Source organism: Podarcis filfolensis (genome assembly GCF_964270895.1).
Source record: "Podarcis filfolensis genome assembly, chromosome: 5".
In the NCBI taxonomy this organism is placed as follows: Eukaryota; Metazoa; Chordata; class Lepidosauria; order Squamata; family Lacertidae; genus Podarcis; species Podarcis filfolensis.
Window position 1 is genome coordinate 44135620 of NC_139608.1, and position 15854 is coordinate 44151473.

Here is a 15854-nt window from a genome sequence, read left to right on the forward strand (position 1 = left end):
CATTGGTCACCTCTGGGGTTGGCAGCTTCTGGCTGCCAGTTGCCAGTTGAATGGGATCAAGAGTACCAAAGAATGTCAGCAACAGTCCTATTTTAAGGGCTTTTGACGGGTGATTCTGTCTAGCCCACAGAATGAGTCCTTGCTGCCAGGAAAATGGCCAGGCATGACATAGAGCAGGGATGATTGCAGCAATGAGAGCACTGAACAAGAGAAAATAATTTTATTATACTACTGTGAATTGTATATTCAGCTTGAAACTATTTTCCAAACAGACATGCACATCATTAGGAACATTTTCTGGCTTGTTTGTTAACTGATGACAATTATGATTAAATATTTAGACAGATGAGACCCATTTCAGCATTTTCGCTGGGGGATTGATTCAAGTATTAATAATTCTGGTTCTAGAGCACTTTGTGCTCAATGTTTAACTGCTTTAGAAAGAGAAACTCTGATGCTTTCCCCAAAAGATCAGAAGAGCTTATAAGTCACTGGTATGACAATGCAGACAATGATGATCAGCTGATCGTATGCCACCTGTGCCCATTTTTGGATAATGTAAATCTGGCTATGGTGATCCATGCCATAGTTGTATGTCTAATCATGTCTAGATCATTGCAATGTATTTTGTGTAGGTCTGCCTTTGAGTACTTGGAAACTTCAGTTGATCATAATGCAGTGGGCAGATAAACAAGGGTTGCATACAGGAAGCATATAGGAAGTGTAAGCTCCCTTATTGATAAAGCTACACAAGCTGCTTATTGGTTTCTGGGCACAATTCAACATGCTGGTGATGACCTTTAAATTCATACATGATTTACAACTGAGTTACCTGGAACACCAGCTTTCCACCTGTTGAAATCACCTTCAGAGGTCCTTCTGCGTGTCCCAACATACTCTGGAATATGCTTGATTGGGACTTTCCTGTGACTGGACTTAGGCCATGGAACTTCCTCCTGAAGCCCCTGAAGACCTCGTGTTCTCTTCCTTAAGCCAGGTAAGCAAGGTGCTGGGTTTTCAGAGGGCTCTGACATCCTAGTTAGGGCTTTCACAGCTTTGGGAAGGAGGTGGGAGGGCTCTAGGTTTCGGCCAAAGCGTCATGCCTCCTTCCCAAACCCCAGTGCCTCACTTAGCCAGCTTTGGGGAGGCAGCAGAGGGCTGGGGTGTGTGTTTGTCAAAGTTTGCCGCCCTTTCCCTGCCTGGTACAACATCAGTGTGCGGCCCATGGGTTCTACATTGAAGTTCTCTTGTGGCCCACTTTGTATGAAATGTTGGACTGCCCTGAGCTAGATCTTAAACCCATGTAGGCTAGGACACCCTTCCTGGGTGGCTGGTGCTGCTGTCTCTCTCAGCCTCAGCCCTGGTGAGTCTTTTATTTCAGTTCACTCACTCCTATATGTCACTTCTGGCTCTCTCAGGATTGTTAGCTGTTGCATTTTTGCTGCCAGTGGCATTGCAATGACCTCTTTGACTATACAGCTTGTGTTGTATGCTCTTAAGCTTTACGTAGAATTGTCACAGACTGTACTTCTGCATTTTATGGCCATTTACAGCTCTTGGTTTTGAAAGAATGAAAACGTATTTATGCATACACACACCTTGCCAACTGATAGTCTGATGAAATGGACTCTAGTCCACAAACAGTTGTGCCACAATAAACCTGTTAGTCTTTAAGGTGGCACAAGGCTAACACAGCTGCCTCTCTGAAAGGCGAACCCCCTTCCCACTCCTCCAATACATTTCAAGTCTACAACATGGCTTTTGGTGCTATCTAAAGCATTGATATAGACTACAGAGATCTGATATGTACTTCTGTCATTTATCTCACATGAAAACATAAATGTGCTGCTTGTTTACAATCATAGCTTAGACATTCAGTGTTGTCTGTACTAGGGTGGCGTTCCCATTTTATGTGGGCTGTATCCAATTAGGAAATACTATAAAACCAACTAAAACAGGAAACCTTGATGATCAGACACATTAAGACATGTGGGGAAAGTTCATTCATCTCTTGGCAACCTGATGACTTAGTAAAGATATGAGGATAGTTAGGGCTGACTAAAAAACAACAACTGTTGTGTGAAGAAACCATCACATACTATTATCTAGCAAAGGTAGAAATTTCTCATGTAAATACTTCTTGTTCAGTCTTTGCTAGCTCTTTCTCACACTCAAGTTGCCACTTGATGCTGTAGTCATTGAGTGGCATGCATGTATGAACTAGTTCTTACTACATAAATATTGGAACATAGGAAGCTGCTACTGAGTCATACCATGGGTCCATATACCTTAACTTTGTCTACACTAACAGTTGGCTACTCTCCAAGATTTTACAGGAGACTTTCTCGGCTCCACCTGTAGATATCAAAGCTTGATTTGACTTCTATATGCAAAACATGTATTCTACCATTGTGCTATGGCCTTTCTGCATATGATACTTTTGCTGTGATAGTGTGAGACATGTAATTTTATTCCTAAAAACTTCAGCCTCCATCCTTGCCTTTGTGCCAGCCCTAGTCCAGTTGAATAGCATTCAGAGTACTTACAGGAAATCTTACTATTGTGTTAGAGAATTACCTTCATAAGTTACTGATCACTTACTAAACTTTAGAAACACATTTTCACTATAAACCTAAACTTCTTTGTAACAAGCTTCTTTGCAGTAGGTATGTCAAAAGAAAAACTGGTTAGCAACTTAACATTGTCCTTTTTTTCTTAATTCTGAAACATCTGCACTTTAACTACAAGAAGCTTTGAAAGGGGTCAAGAAGTCCATTCTGCTACATAGCAGTTTTCCTCATGGCAAACTTCTTGTCACTTACCTACAAGCATGCAGTATGCTATAATGATTTTGTACATAGGCATACCTAGTGAAACATTTCAGATGGAAGGTCAGCAATACTTGTTCATGGAGTCCATGGTGTAAAACAGGTAGAGCCTGACGCAAGCAGTGCTGCCTAAATTGCTCTGAATGGAACAAATTTGCAGGCAACTTTTTCCACCTGCAGCTTCATGTTGAAGCCATTAAGCCAAATGAACTTAAACTGCTGGAAAATTGCAACAGCAGTGGAAAAGAAAAAGGTCAGTGCGAATTTCAGGGGTTAACAGGTAAACTGCTTATTTGACACTTGGGTGCTTTTATTATAAATAGTTTTAAACTTCATATATTATCTGATATTGCTTTGTAACATATTCTACATAAATTTCAGTTACACTATCTTTAAATGAGATGTTTCCATATGTTTCTGTATGTGTAACTGAACTTTCTTGCCTCTGCTATGCTGCTCCTTGCATCTAGTGAAGAGCTGCTCAAACTTTTCACATTGGTGACACAAGTTTTAGACAGGCACCGTGACACAGTAATTCAGTTTTACTAGCAAATTGGAGGTTAAACTAACCTCTTATAAGAGATTTGGACACATGCATAAATTGTAATAACAAAATGTATGGGGGCACAACATATCTCATGATCTGCCTGCTCCCTTTCTAGCTCAGGGAGGTGTGTTGACATGGTACATCTACATACTGCAGCCAACACACTAATGTGTCGCGACACACAGTTTGGAAAGCTCTGGTCCAGAATGATGTGAGATGGAGTTGGAGGTGAGAATTAACAAATATCAGAGGTTCACCCAACTTTGAACACAAATCCTTTGTTCTTCTAGTTCACCTTGTGGGATGCTACCAGAAACATGCTATCAGCTACTGTTTTCTGCACATGTAACCTGAGATTACTAATAGCACTTATACATTTTTCCTTTTCTTATTTCACATAAATCCTTTCCTGGCCTTGTAAAAAAAAAAATTAAAATGGTTTTATGAATTTGTGTGGCTTCAGTGCTGATAAAAGTAAAATACTGAAAGGATTCTAGACTAAGTTTTGTAGTGTTGGCTCAGGAGATGTTGCAAATGGTGATGACACTGGGATGACAGTTAGCTTTTTGCATAGCAATTAATTAATGGTGGAATATAATAGAAAGACCAAATCAATACAGTCGTACCTCTAGTTGCGAATGTGATCCATGCGGGAAGCACGTTCGCAACCTGCAGCGTTTGCAGCCTAAAGCGCTGCGTCTGCGCACGCGCGTGATGCGATTTGGTGCTTCTGCGCATGTGCATGACATCATTTTGCGCTTCTGCGCATGCACAAGCACCAAAACCAGGAAGTAACCCGTTCCAGTATTTCTGGGTTCGGCGCGGTCCGCAACTCAAAAACCCAAAAACGCACAACCTGCAGCATTCGTAACCTGAGGTATGACTGTATTGGTGCATTTTTTGGCTTAATGCTGAAGATTCGTAGAATTGTTCTCGTTCCTGAAATGCAATATTGCTTAGGGCAGAAGGAGAGGCAGTGTGGTCACCAGTGGCAATCTATACAGTTTAGTAAAGTAAAGGTAAAGGGACCCCTGACCATTAGGTCCAGTCGTGGCTGACTCTGGGATTGCGGCGCTCATCTCGCTTTATTGGCCGAGGGAGCCGGCGTACAGCTTCCGGGTCATGTGGCCAGCATGACTAAGCCACTTCTGGCGAACCAGAGCAGCACACGGAAACGCCGTTTACCTTCCTGCTGGATTGGTACCTATTTATCTACCTGCACTTTGATGTGCTTTCGAACTGCCAGGTTGGCAGGAGCAGGGATCGAGCAACAGGAGCTCACCCCGTCGCAGGGATTCAAGCCGCTTACCTTCTGATCAGCAAGTCCTAGGCTCTGTGGTTTAACGCACAGCGCCACCCGCGTCCCTATACAGTTTAGAGCTGTTTTTAAAAGCAGGTTAATAGTTGCATAGTAGAAATACTAACGGATCATTTAGAATGGATAGTTGCATGCTTGCTCATTGGAAGAGTTCCTCCATAAGGAAAAGCCGCAGCGTTTCCCCAGATACTCTTGTGTATCATCCTTTTTTCAGAAAGAGTATTTAGATTATATATTTTTGTTTTGATAATTGATTTCCAAATAATATTACATGAACATTATTTTGCATCTCTGGAACAGTTAGAGGTATAGCCAATCTTTCTCCGTAGGTAAGGCAATGACATTTCCAGGTAGGGCTTCCGACAAATGAATGCAAAATCACTTATTCCCTCATAACAAGCACATTTCTGTAACCAAGCCCAAGTATTTTTTTCCCCTTTCAGTATCTCTGAATTGTGGGAATCAAGTCAAGTAAGACTTTTTACCTACTTACAATAAACATCTTCCTTAAATAAAGGATAACTTCCTTAAGCTCTGTTACCCACACCTATCCATGCTCACTGTCATAGTATTTAAAAGGGGACTTTTCTTCTTCAAGTTTCCATGGATATAATGGTAATCTCTACCCTGTGGCATGAGAAAGCTTAGAATTGTTGTCAGTGCTGGGCAGATGAGGTGGGTAGAATCTAGACTACTAGCACTTTGGGGGAGCACTAGGTAAAGGGACCCCTGACCGTTAGGTCCAGTCACGGATGACTCTGGGGTTGCGGCACTCATCTCGCTTTACTGGCCGAAGGAGCCAGTGTACAGCTTCCAGGTCATGTGGCCAGCATGACTAAGCCGCTTCTGGCGAACAACAGCAGTGCACAGAAACACCCTTTACCTTCCCGCCGGAGCGGTACCTATTTATTTACTTGCACTTTGATGTGCTTTCGAACTGCTAGGTTGGCAGGAGCAGGGACGGAGCAACGGGAGCACACACCGTTACGGGGATGCGAACCGCCGACCTTCTGAAATTTTTTCATGTGATGTGCAATTGGCATGTGGTCCACACACTCATTTTTTTAGTATTATATTTACATTTAATCCTTTTAATCTTTGATCTTTCATAGGCATTCTACTGTTTTCTATTCACACCAATGGACAGTCCTTGATGGAATGTTTCCATGCTATGTTTTTGGGTCATTTCCCCCACCTTTCATCACTTTTTTTCCATTCTCATGGGAGATCTTTGTGCCTTTGTGTATACACCTTAAAACAATCCACTTCCCCTCCTAGGATATAAACAAGAACAAAATTTGTCAGCTCCTAGTTATTGTGCTTCACTATGGACAAAATGGAGCTTTGTGCTTTTGGTGGGGGTAGGGCAAACATCTATTTCCTTTGTATTAATTCTTTTCTTAAAAACAATAAAAAGGTCTTCTGCAAGACTGATATTTAGCTATATTGAAATTCTGATGGTGGTCTTTTGCCATACCACTATATTTAATTTTGTTTAAGTCCCAATGTGTATACTACAGCTAAGTGTGACAGCTAATTGTACAAGAAGCAGAAACCTCAGGAAGAATTTTTTCTAGCAAATTTTATTGATTCATTTAGTTAAAAATATTTATTGCATGCACTTAATCATAATAATCTTGGGGTGGGGTACAATAAAACCCAACATTCAAGTTGTTAATAATAATGGGGAGAACAGATAAAACCAACAAATAATGCCAATGCTAGAACTGTAGAACAGTCTCTCTTTTAAATTTAAGCTGAGCAGCTAATAACAACTCCCAAATACTTGAGTAAGCAAGCATGTTTTTATTTGGTGCCAAAATGAGAATGGTGGCTGTGCCAGCCCTACCTCAGGGGGGAGTGCATTCCATAAACTTGAAGAATCCACCACAAAGAAGGATCTCTCACATGTCCCACATGATAACTCACAGAGGTGAGATGCTGAGAAGGGTCTTCCCAGAAGCTTAACATGAATATCCAGGAGATTGGGGTTTACCCAATCAATAAAGGTGCACCACCGGTTCGTATAGGCATTTCCTATAATATTTAGATGGTACATAATCATTGTTGCCATCCTTGAATGTCTACACTTCATAGAATTGTAGAGTTGGAAGAGACACTGAGGATCATCTTTTCCGACCCCCTGCAATGCAGGAATATGCTGCAACCTTGACATTATCAGCACCATGCTCTATACAACTGAACTACCATCCACAGAAACTTGATTATAAGACCCTTGAGAGTAAAACTTGTGTATTGTAGCATTATTCCACTGTGGTGAGTTTATAAGCAACACACATTTTCCTTTTGAAAGCCTCATATTTAGATTAAGAATACTTTTGGGGGGCCCAAGAGCCATTCTCAGACAGTGTAGTCAGGCTTGCTTATCTACCCCACAAAGACTGCAAGTCTAAAGGAAATGACAGAAATAGATACATTTGTTTCCAAAACACAACCTTTTGGTCTAGAGAAAAGATACCTGTCTCTTGGGAAAGATGAGAAGGCTCCCATCTCTATCTGTCTGGGCTCAAGGCCTTATAATCCTTTGTCTCAAACTGCTTATCATTTACTAGAAAAACATTCCAGCATGTGTATGTTAGCACCAGAAAAGATGGAAAGATTGATGTCCTATGTAGAATCTTTATTTATAGGAAAATGGAGATGAACCAAAATAAGATGGGAAAATGCAAGTCTTTAAATACTCTGGGAATGATGGAAAATGGGTGGCTTGCATTGTCCCCAGGGTTCAGGAGACTTTCTCATGAACGGCTTGTAGGAACCCAGTGGGTAGTTATTTCTATCAAATTCAAACCATTCTTGAATGTAAAATGTTGTCTTTAAATGGTGTTAAACTTTATCGGACACTATTTTCTGCATTATGCTTCTGCATTTCAACTACGTTGATTGCTCAGTTTTCCAAGCATTATATCTATCATCTTTCCTTGGTTATAGTTCAATGTGACCAGCTATAATTTAAGTACCCTGCTTACCTATTTCTATTATGCTGTCATTATGTGTTGACTCGAATTAAGAGAGGAGAGTTAGAAACTGAATAATTGGTTTCAATCTGTTTCAAATTTAGGAATTTTGCTTTCCCCTGTGCTTTCCCTCCCAGCTTTTGGAAGGTAGGATTTATTTCTAGTATAGTGCCTCAGCCTTGTCTCTGGGAAGAGAAAGCCTGGGAAGAGAATACAGTGGTACCTTGGGTTACATACGCTTCAGGTTACATACGCTTCAGGTTACAGACTCCGCTAACCCAGAAATATTACCTCGGGTTAAGAACTTTGCTTCAGGATGAGAACAGAAATTGTGCTCCGGCCCCATTAGCTAAAGTGGTACCTCAGGTTAAGAACGGACCTCCGGAACGAATTAAATTCTTAACCCGAGGTACCACCGTACCACCCCTCTGCAACAGCAGTCTTGCTAGCAATGGCAGAAGCCTATTCTCCATTCATCACTGAAAGGATTAGGGTGTAATGGATAAGATAAAGGTAAAGGGGCCCCTGACCATTAGGTCCAGTCGTGGCCGACTCTGGGGTTGCGGTGCTCATCTCGCTTTATTGGCTTTATTGGAGCCGGTGTACAGCTTCTGGGTCATGTGGCCAGCATGACTAAGCTGCTTCTGGTGAACCAGAGCAGTGCACGGAAACGCCGTTTACCTTCCTGCTGGAGCGGTACCTATTTATCTACTTGCACTTTGACGTGCTTTCAAACTGCTAGGTTGGCAGGAGTAGGGACTGAGCAATGGGAGCTCACCCCGTCGCGGGGATTTGAACCTTGCCGACCTTCTGATCGGCAAGTCCTAGGCTCTGTGCCACAGCGCCACCCGCATCCCTAATGGATAAGGCAGGCCTGAATAATTTTAAATTTTTGTTAGGGCTTCCTTCCATTGGCCTGTGCTTCCCATCAGCCTCTGGTTGGCCACTGTGAGAATAGGATGCTGGACTAGATAGGCCTTTTATCTGGTATAGCAGGGCTCTTTGTAATGTTTGTATGATACTTCTCAAACCATTGCCAGCACTTAGGAAACAATGGAAGAGATAATTGGAACAGATTTGAGCACTCCTTCCTGTTTATGGAACACACTCAATCTTCTCTCAGTGGCATTGGTGAACATTTCAAGCTGTAGGGAGTTAGAATACTGACTTCTTCACAGTTGAAAGTCCTGTGCCATTGAATCCAATGGGTTGGCTTTTGAGCATGAATAATGTAGGATATCACCAGCTATGGGCTACTAGCACAGATAACCATCTAACAGTGTGGGAAATATGGCAAAGCCTTACTACTTCATATGGTGAATATCATATGGTGATGTTATTGGCCTTTATGATACCTTTGAACACATGATAGAAAAGTTGACCGCATTTGTAGTAATATGACTAGCAGCCACATAGTAGAAATCCCTTATCACATAGTAATGTGGACGCGTTTTCTGTAAAATTTTAATAGTTCTGCTCTTCAGTTTTAAAATCCACTGAATCCCAGAGGAGGAGGAAATTGCATTGCTAACAGCGGAGCTTTCCAAACTCTGTGTTGCAACGTGTTAGTGTATCTGCTGCAGTGTGTAGATGTGTAATGCAAACGCTCCTCCCAGGGCTGGAAATGTGTTAGTTTAACCTCTGGTTCGCTAGTAAAACTGAATTACCATGTCGTGAAAATAAATGTGTCACGAACATGAAAAGTTTGGAAAGCTCTGGCTAACAAGGGTATGATGTCAGGCTCAAATTACAGAGATGTAGCCCCCAGACCTTCACTTTTGTCCCTGCCCTTCTTAGCTACTGTTTTTTGACAGCAGGGGGGCATTATCTAGCTAAAAATGAGAAGCTGGTGTAGGGACTTGTGGACTTTATTTAGGGGTTCCTGTCTTTCATAATTTGAGTATTGTGTGATACAAAGTAGAATGTGCTTTTGCCTCAAAAATCACTTCAGTAAGGTTTAAGTTCACAATCACATAATTAAGCTCAAGAAATACTGTAAATTACAAATTGGAAACACATTCTCTTTCTCTCTGTCTTCATATTTCTGTAAATGACCAAGCGTATTTTGCAATTACTTTTATAGAAACAGTTAGAAATATCTGTCACATTTTCTAGTGGTGGGAAAATATGAGTGGAAAATAATGTGTTTTGTTCTGCTGGGACACTAAGGTAAAATAGCTATCTGTGTAATCTGAATCCTTTTTTTAGTGCAGAAATAAACCATAGCCCCACTGTGAACTTGAGAAATATTTCCTATTTGTTAGAATTACTTGGCCTGTTTGTGTGACCCGTATTAAGGAACTGATGTTGCCTCACCAATCCTTCAGTATGCCTTGACTTGACTGACAAATACTAAACAATACATAATGAATGTCAGAGGAGCCCTGCTGGATCAGGCCAAAGGCTCATTTAACCTTGACCCATCTAATCCATCATCCTGTTCTCACTGTGGCCACTCAAATGCTTATAAGAAGCTGGCAAGCAGCAACAGCACTCTCCCCATTTGTGATTCCTAGCCTCTGGTATTCACACAGATGCAATTAAGCAGCACGTTGTATTTGGTTGTGTGTTCATTGCAGTTGGTGTTGTTTTCATTCTGCTACAGTTCGGATTCTGCTAAAACCTATGTTGTCTATCTTCCTATCTGCTATGGCCTAAACTGCTGTAATTAATTGTGGAATCAATTATGGAATAAATATAAATACAGTTCAGTGGACAAGAAATTTAAAAGATAATGCATAAAATCATATAATAATTTACATGCTTGCAGATCAAAACAATAATAATGTAGTGAGTATTGCTTGTATTTGCTTAAGTGATTTCTATTCCTGACCTCCAAACAAGCAATTATGGCAATTTCTATTTCTAAAAGAATCCACCAACAGTCCTAGGTATTCAGAGGCATAAACCTCCAAGTGGATGTAGAATATAACCAATGGCTAGTAGCCTAATATAGTTTCATCACCCATGAATTTATCTAATCTGCTTTTAAAGCCGTCCAATTTGGTAACTGTCCCTATACTTTGTGGAAATGAATTCCATATAATGCAGAATTTTATACATCTCTGTCATGTCTCTCTTTATTTGCCTTTTTCCTAAACTAAAAGGTCCCAGGTGTTACAACCTTTCCTTGTAGGGGAATTCCAATTTTGTAGGGAAATAGCAATTTTGGTTGCTCTTTTATGACCTTTCCCCAGCTCTACAATATCCTTTTTGTGGTGAGGTGTCCAGAACTGCGTGCAGTATTCTAAATCACCCCCATCATATATGAAGAGTAGAAAAATGTAACCATATTAAAGGAATATGCTGAGTAGTTTTGAGACATAGATGACAATTTATTTATATACGTATACATCTGATTATTTCCTTTTTCTCCATTTAGTTTGTTAGTCTTACATTTACCGAAAACAGTACTATATTTGTTGTTTAGTGCTCCTCTGATTAACTTTATTTTGGTTACCCTTGACCGGATATTGTTGGAATCCAGCGCTTGGTTGTTTTCAGTCCTTGATAAACACTTCCTTATCTCATTTGCTTTTATTTGTAGCTAAAGTTTTGAACATGAAGTATTCTAACTAATTGTTGTTGGACTCACATTTATTTCAAGTTCCTGATGCCAGGTTTAGACGTTACAGCACTTTTTTTTGTATTGAGAAAATCAAAAGAAAGCTTCCTGCTCCCTCTACTGGTGATGGTCTTGATTTTTAGCTTTGTTTCACTTGGTAAATTGATGGCTGATAAGTGAAGAACAACTTGTACAAATATGGAAGTACTAACATGTAAATTCCCAGCGGGGAGAAATGCATCTTTTCTGAACTTACCAAACAATTTAATTTATCTTGGAAATTGAAGGCCATGTGGAAAGATTAGAGCAGTAGTAATAGCCAGCACGTTTGGAAAACTCAGCAGCCAGAGGATTGGCGAAGATCAGTCTACATCCCAATCCCAAAGAAAGGCAGTGCCAAAGAATGCTCCAACTACCGCACAATTGTGCTCCTTTCACACGCTAGCAAGGTTATGCTTAAAATTCTACAAGGCAGGCTTAAGCAGTATGGATTATGGAGGAAACTAGAGAGTTCTAGAAAAACATCTACTTCTGCTTCATTGACTACGCAAAAGCCTTTGACTGTGTCGACCACAGCAAACTATGGCAAGTTCTTAAAGAAATGGGAGTGCCTGGTCACCTCATCTGTCTCCTGAGAAATCTCTATGTGGGACAAGAAGCTACAGTTAGAACTGGATATGGAACGATGAAAGGTCTCAGATGATGATGATCTGGGTCTGGGTTGGTTCATGTGGGAGAGGCGGTCCATGAGGTATTACAGTCTCCTGAGGGAAGGTGATAAAGGCTTGGGACTACACTGTGTGTGTAGGATTTGGGAATGTTACAAGGGGAGTCATTGTGCTACTGCTGTGTGGTACAATACAAATGATACAAATTCAAAACATTTCAACATTATTAAAAGCCAAATACCAAAAACATCCGTGTTCCTGCCCAAAAGGCAAAGAACATTGCCTACAAAAATATTAAGAGAAAGCAAGAATACTGAAGGATGGAGGGGCAGCGCATCCTGTTTTGCTGTTTCAGGTGAAATGGGAACTGCTGCTGCAACTGTCACTACTCCCTCCTGCTGCTGCCAATACCACCAGATCTGCTGCTGCTGCTATGTGCCCTGTCAGGTGGCGCCAATTTGAGGCAAGATCATGCCATTTTGGGTGAGACGTGATCTTGCCCGAAATTGCTGCTGGTGGCATTGGTGCCTTACCCTGCCCAATGGCTGTGCTGGCTCTCCCTGGTTGGAGGTGGGTGGGCAAAGCAGGTGGAAAAGCATGTCCTTGATGGTTCCTGCAGGCTCTCCCCTGTAACAATGCCTCTCAGGCAGGCAGCAGCTCCTCTTTAGAAGGGTTCCTAGCTTCTGCTAGACTATGATATACTAATTTTGTCTGCAAGTTCATAGAAACTGTATAAGCATGAGCACTGAAAGTACTGTCTACCACTGCATAGCCACCGGGGACAGCCACCATTGTAACTTCTGAAGCCAAGTACAGATACTTTTTCTGAGCATCTTTTTAGTGTAAGCATGGAGACCATTTCTTCAAAGAACCTACCTCTTTGATGCTCCTGAGAGATCAGAACCCTAAGACCTGGACAGCTAGCATTGTACTTCTTTACAGGTGGCAACAAGACAGAGAAGGCCAGCACAAGAGACAGCACTGCTCATGATATTTAACTCCTGGTAAGCAAAACTATGTTGTGCTGTTTTACCTTCTATATTTGTGATGAACTACCATTTTGGCAGTTCAGTTGGAAAGGGACATTTGACCACATATAATACATGGCTTTGGGATGAAATAATTAAAGGAGAGGAAGGGAGGGAGGAATCACAATGCTATCACAATATGATATCAGATGATATCTGAATCAGAATAACCATAATTCCACATTTATCCTACTTGTTTTTGTGTCTCATTGATATACCCTCACCATTTATTTCTTCACAAAGCTGAGTTTCTTTTCTACTTGGCTCTCCTTGCCTTGTTCTTCCACTTTCACCTCATGCTTTGCATGCACTCTCCCCCCCCCCCAGCCCTGCTTCTTCCATCTCTGTCCTTGAGCAAAAGTATGCATATGAGTTGCAGAAGGTGTCTCTTGGGTTCATCTACTTGCTGTCATGTTGACATCTTTGGTTTTTCCTTACTTTTTAGGAGTATGTGAGACAATATCTACTGTTCTTTGTCACTTAACTTTCTCTGTGCTTTTTTCCAGCAAAGTGTCTGACTTGAGGATCACAACCCATCACTCAAGAAATATGGCAAGAGAAGGAAAGGCAGAGGAAAGAAATTTTACATTGTCTCCCTGCCAGAGATATGGTTCATGAAACACCAAAGTGACTCTTCAGCCTGAACTCAAAAGAAATGATGGAACAAATATCAGGCCTGTGTCCTGGCAAACAGGACAGCTGTCCAGAAATGGATGCTAAAGTTTATGGGTAGTGTGATAGAGAGTTCTTAATTTGCGCTAAAGTTCTACAGATGTTTCAAATAGGATAACATCCTTGGTGCAACAACTGGTACTGATAATTTACTCTACTTTGCTATGGTTCTTGAAAATGCAGGCTATATTTTGAATTCAGTCCAAAGACCAGTAGGGAAAGAGACAAATCCCTTTTGCTGTGGCTGGCAGTTACTGTTTTAAACACTGCTAAAGATCCATTGAGGGATGCGGGTGGTGCTGTGGGTTAAACCACAGAGCCTAGGACTTGCCGATCAGAAGGTCGGCAGTTCGAATCCCCGCAACAGAGTGAGCTCCCATTGCTCGGTCCCTGCTCCTGCCAACCTAGCAGTTCAAAAGCACGTCAAAGTGCAAGTAGATAAATAGGTACCGCTCCAGCGGGAAGGTAAACGGCATTTCTGTGCGCTGCTCTGGTTTGCCAGAAGCGGCTTAGTCATGCTGGCCACATGACCCGGAAGCTGTATGCCGGCTCCCTCGGCCAATAAAGCAAGATGAGCGCCGCAATCCCAGAGTCAGCCACGACTGGACCTAATGGTCAGGGGTCCCTTTACCTTTACTAAAGATCCATTGCAGTGGTAACTTTATCCACTGCAGCAATCTCCATTGTTCTGTGCCGTACTGTACTGTTCAGTGCGCTGTTATTAAGCATGACAAATAAAGTAGCATCAAATTCCATTTGTCTCACTGTTGTTTGTAGCATGTAATGCAGGAGTTAAATTGATGCCTTTGTCTAGTGGAACATATATCAAATACTGGTGATTGCTGGCATACTTTGCGTGGCTACATCCAGACATTTTGGTAGCCAGTGAATCTATAGTCAGCCAAACCTACGTTTGACAAGTATTCAGAATGTGCAAAGATTTGAAGCTGACTTCATAGAATTGTAGAGTTGTAGGGTATCCTGAGGATCAACTAGTCTAACCCCTTGCAAGGCAATAACATGCAGCTGTCCTTGCTTGGTGATTAACAGTGGTGAACAGTTTTATATCTAGCTTCAAAATGATAATTATCATTTATTAATGTAGAAGACCTGGTGAAGATTCCTTTAATATTGTGATGATCTATGGACCCACACTACTTTCCCCCTTATGTTACTGCAGGAAAGCTATGTTGGTTTATGTAAAAATTAGGAAAGAAGTGCAACACTAAAAGGAAGAGGGAGGCAGACCTCAGAGAGTGTCAATAGAAAGCAGTGTGACAAACTTCAAAATGTGTGGATCGTTTATTAGAATGCAAATTACAGTTACATTATATTTGAAGGCAAATGTAAATGTATTATTTATAATAAAGGATTTGCATGTTCTGTTGATCTTCTGATGAAATGAGTGATGTGTTATGTAACATTAGTTTCATTTACTTTGAATGTTGAAGTTCTTTTTCATGAGCACAATTCATGACAGTAATGAATTGCATTGTGATTGCATGATTTGTGTTGAACATCGGTTTCCATGAACATCTGTTCTTGAAGAAATATTTGTGACAACACTTTGTGGCATTTGCATTCTAACAAATAAATTATCCATATAACACTCATTTGTACATTTGCCTCTCCTTTTCCCTTGGTTTTCAATGTATGTCTTGTGTATATTTATTTGCCTACCTAGCAGGCTAAGGTTGGTTCATATGTGACACTTTTGCTACTTTGATAGTACTCCTGTATTGAAAACCTTATGTAGATTGTAAGTTAAGATCAACAAGTAGTTTGATTTGAATGCTTTTCATATCTAGAACTGCTATCCATGTAGGAAATCTGTTGTGTTTAAAACAGTTGGTCATTTAAGCAACCTACATTATCAACTATGTCTTTTAGACTGAAATCTTGTGCTGCTTAAGTTGTTGGGAGTAAACACCATTGAACTTTCTTCTGAGCAGATGTCTAGGATTGCTCTGTTAAATTAGAAGCTTTCCACAGGCTGTTGCAGTTACATAAAAATAATTTGACCAATGCTTTCTGAACCATATTTTCTCCTCAGTTACTGTTTTCAGTGGTGCAGAATTTTTGGTATTGTTTGTTCTACCAAAAGAATATAAATCAGTAATGTGAATGCTTGTATCAGTTATGAAAGGCTTTTCTATCGAAGCTGAAAGTGGTATCTGCATTCATTTTGCAGTTTCCCACATCTTAGTGAAACACGCATCTAAATCCAGTGACTATATGCCCAGAAGAGAT

General features: G+C 40.9%; 2 protein-coding genes across 3 annotated transcripts in view; both read left to right on the forward strand.

Annotated features, from left to right (window-relative positions):
- The window catches only part of LOC310763788 (uncharacterized protein), a 63125-nt gene extending 48990 nt beyond the window's left edge, over nucleotides 1-14135 (forward strand). Inside the window, exons 2-3 of the mRNA XM_083616470.1 lie at nucleotides 12847-12908; nucleotides 13439-14135. Of these exons, the coding sequence (XP_083472596.1) occupies nucleotides 12847-12908; nucleotides 13439-13550 (174 nt within the window). The 3' untranslated portion in view covers nucleotides 13551-14135. The remainder of the gene's footprint in view (nucleotides 1-12846; nucleotides 12909-13438) is intronic.
- The window catches only part of CNNM2 (cyclin and CBS domain divalent metal cation transport mediator 2), a 120846-nt gene that overhangs the window by 71737 nt on the left and 33255 nt on the right, over nucleotides 1-15854 (forward strand). The window lies entirely within an intron of this gene.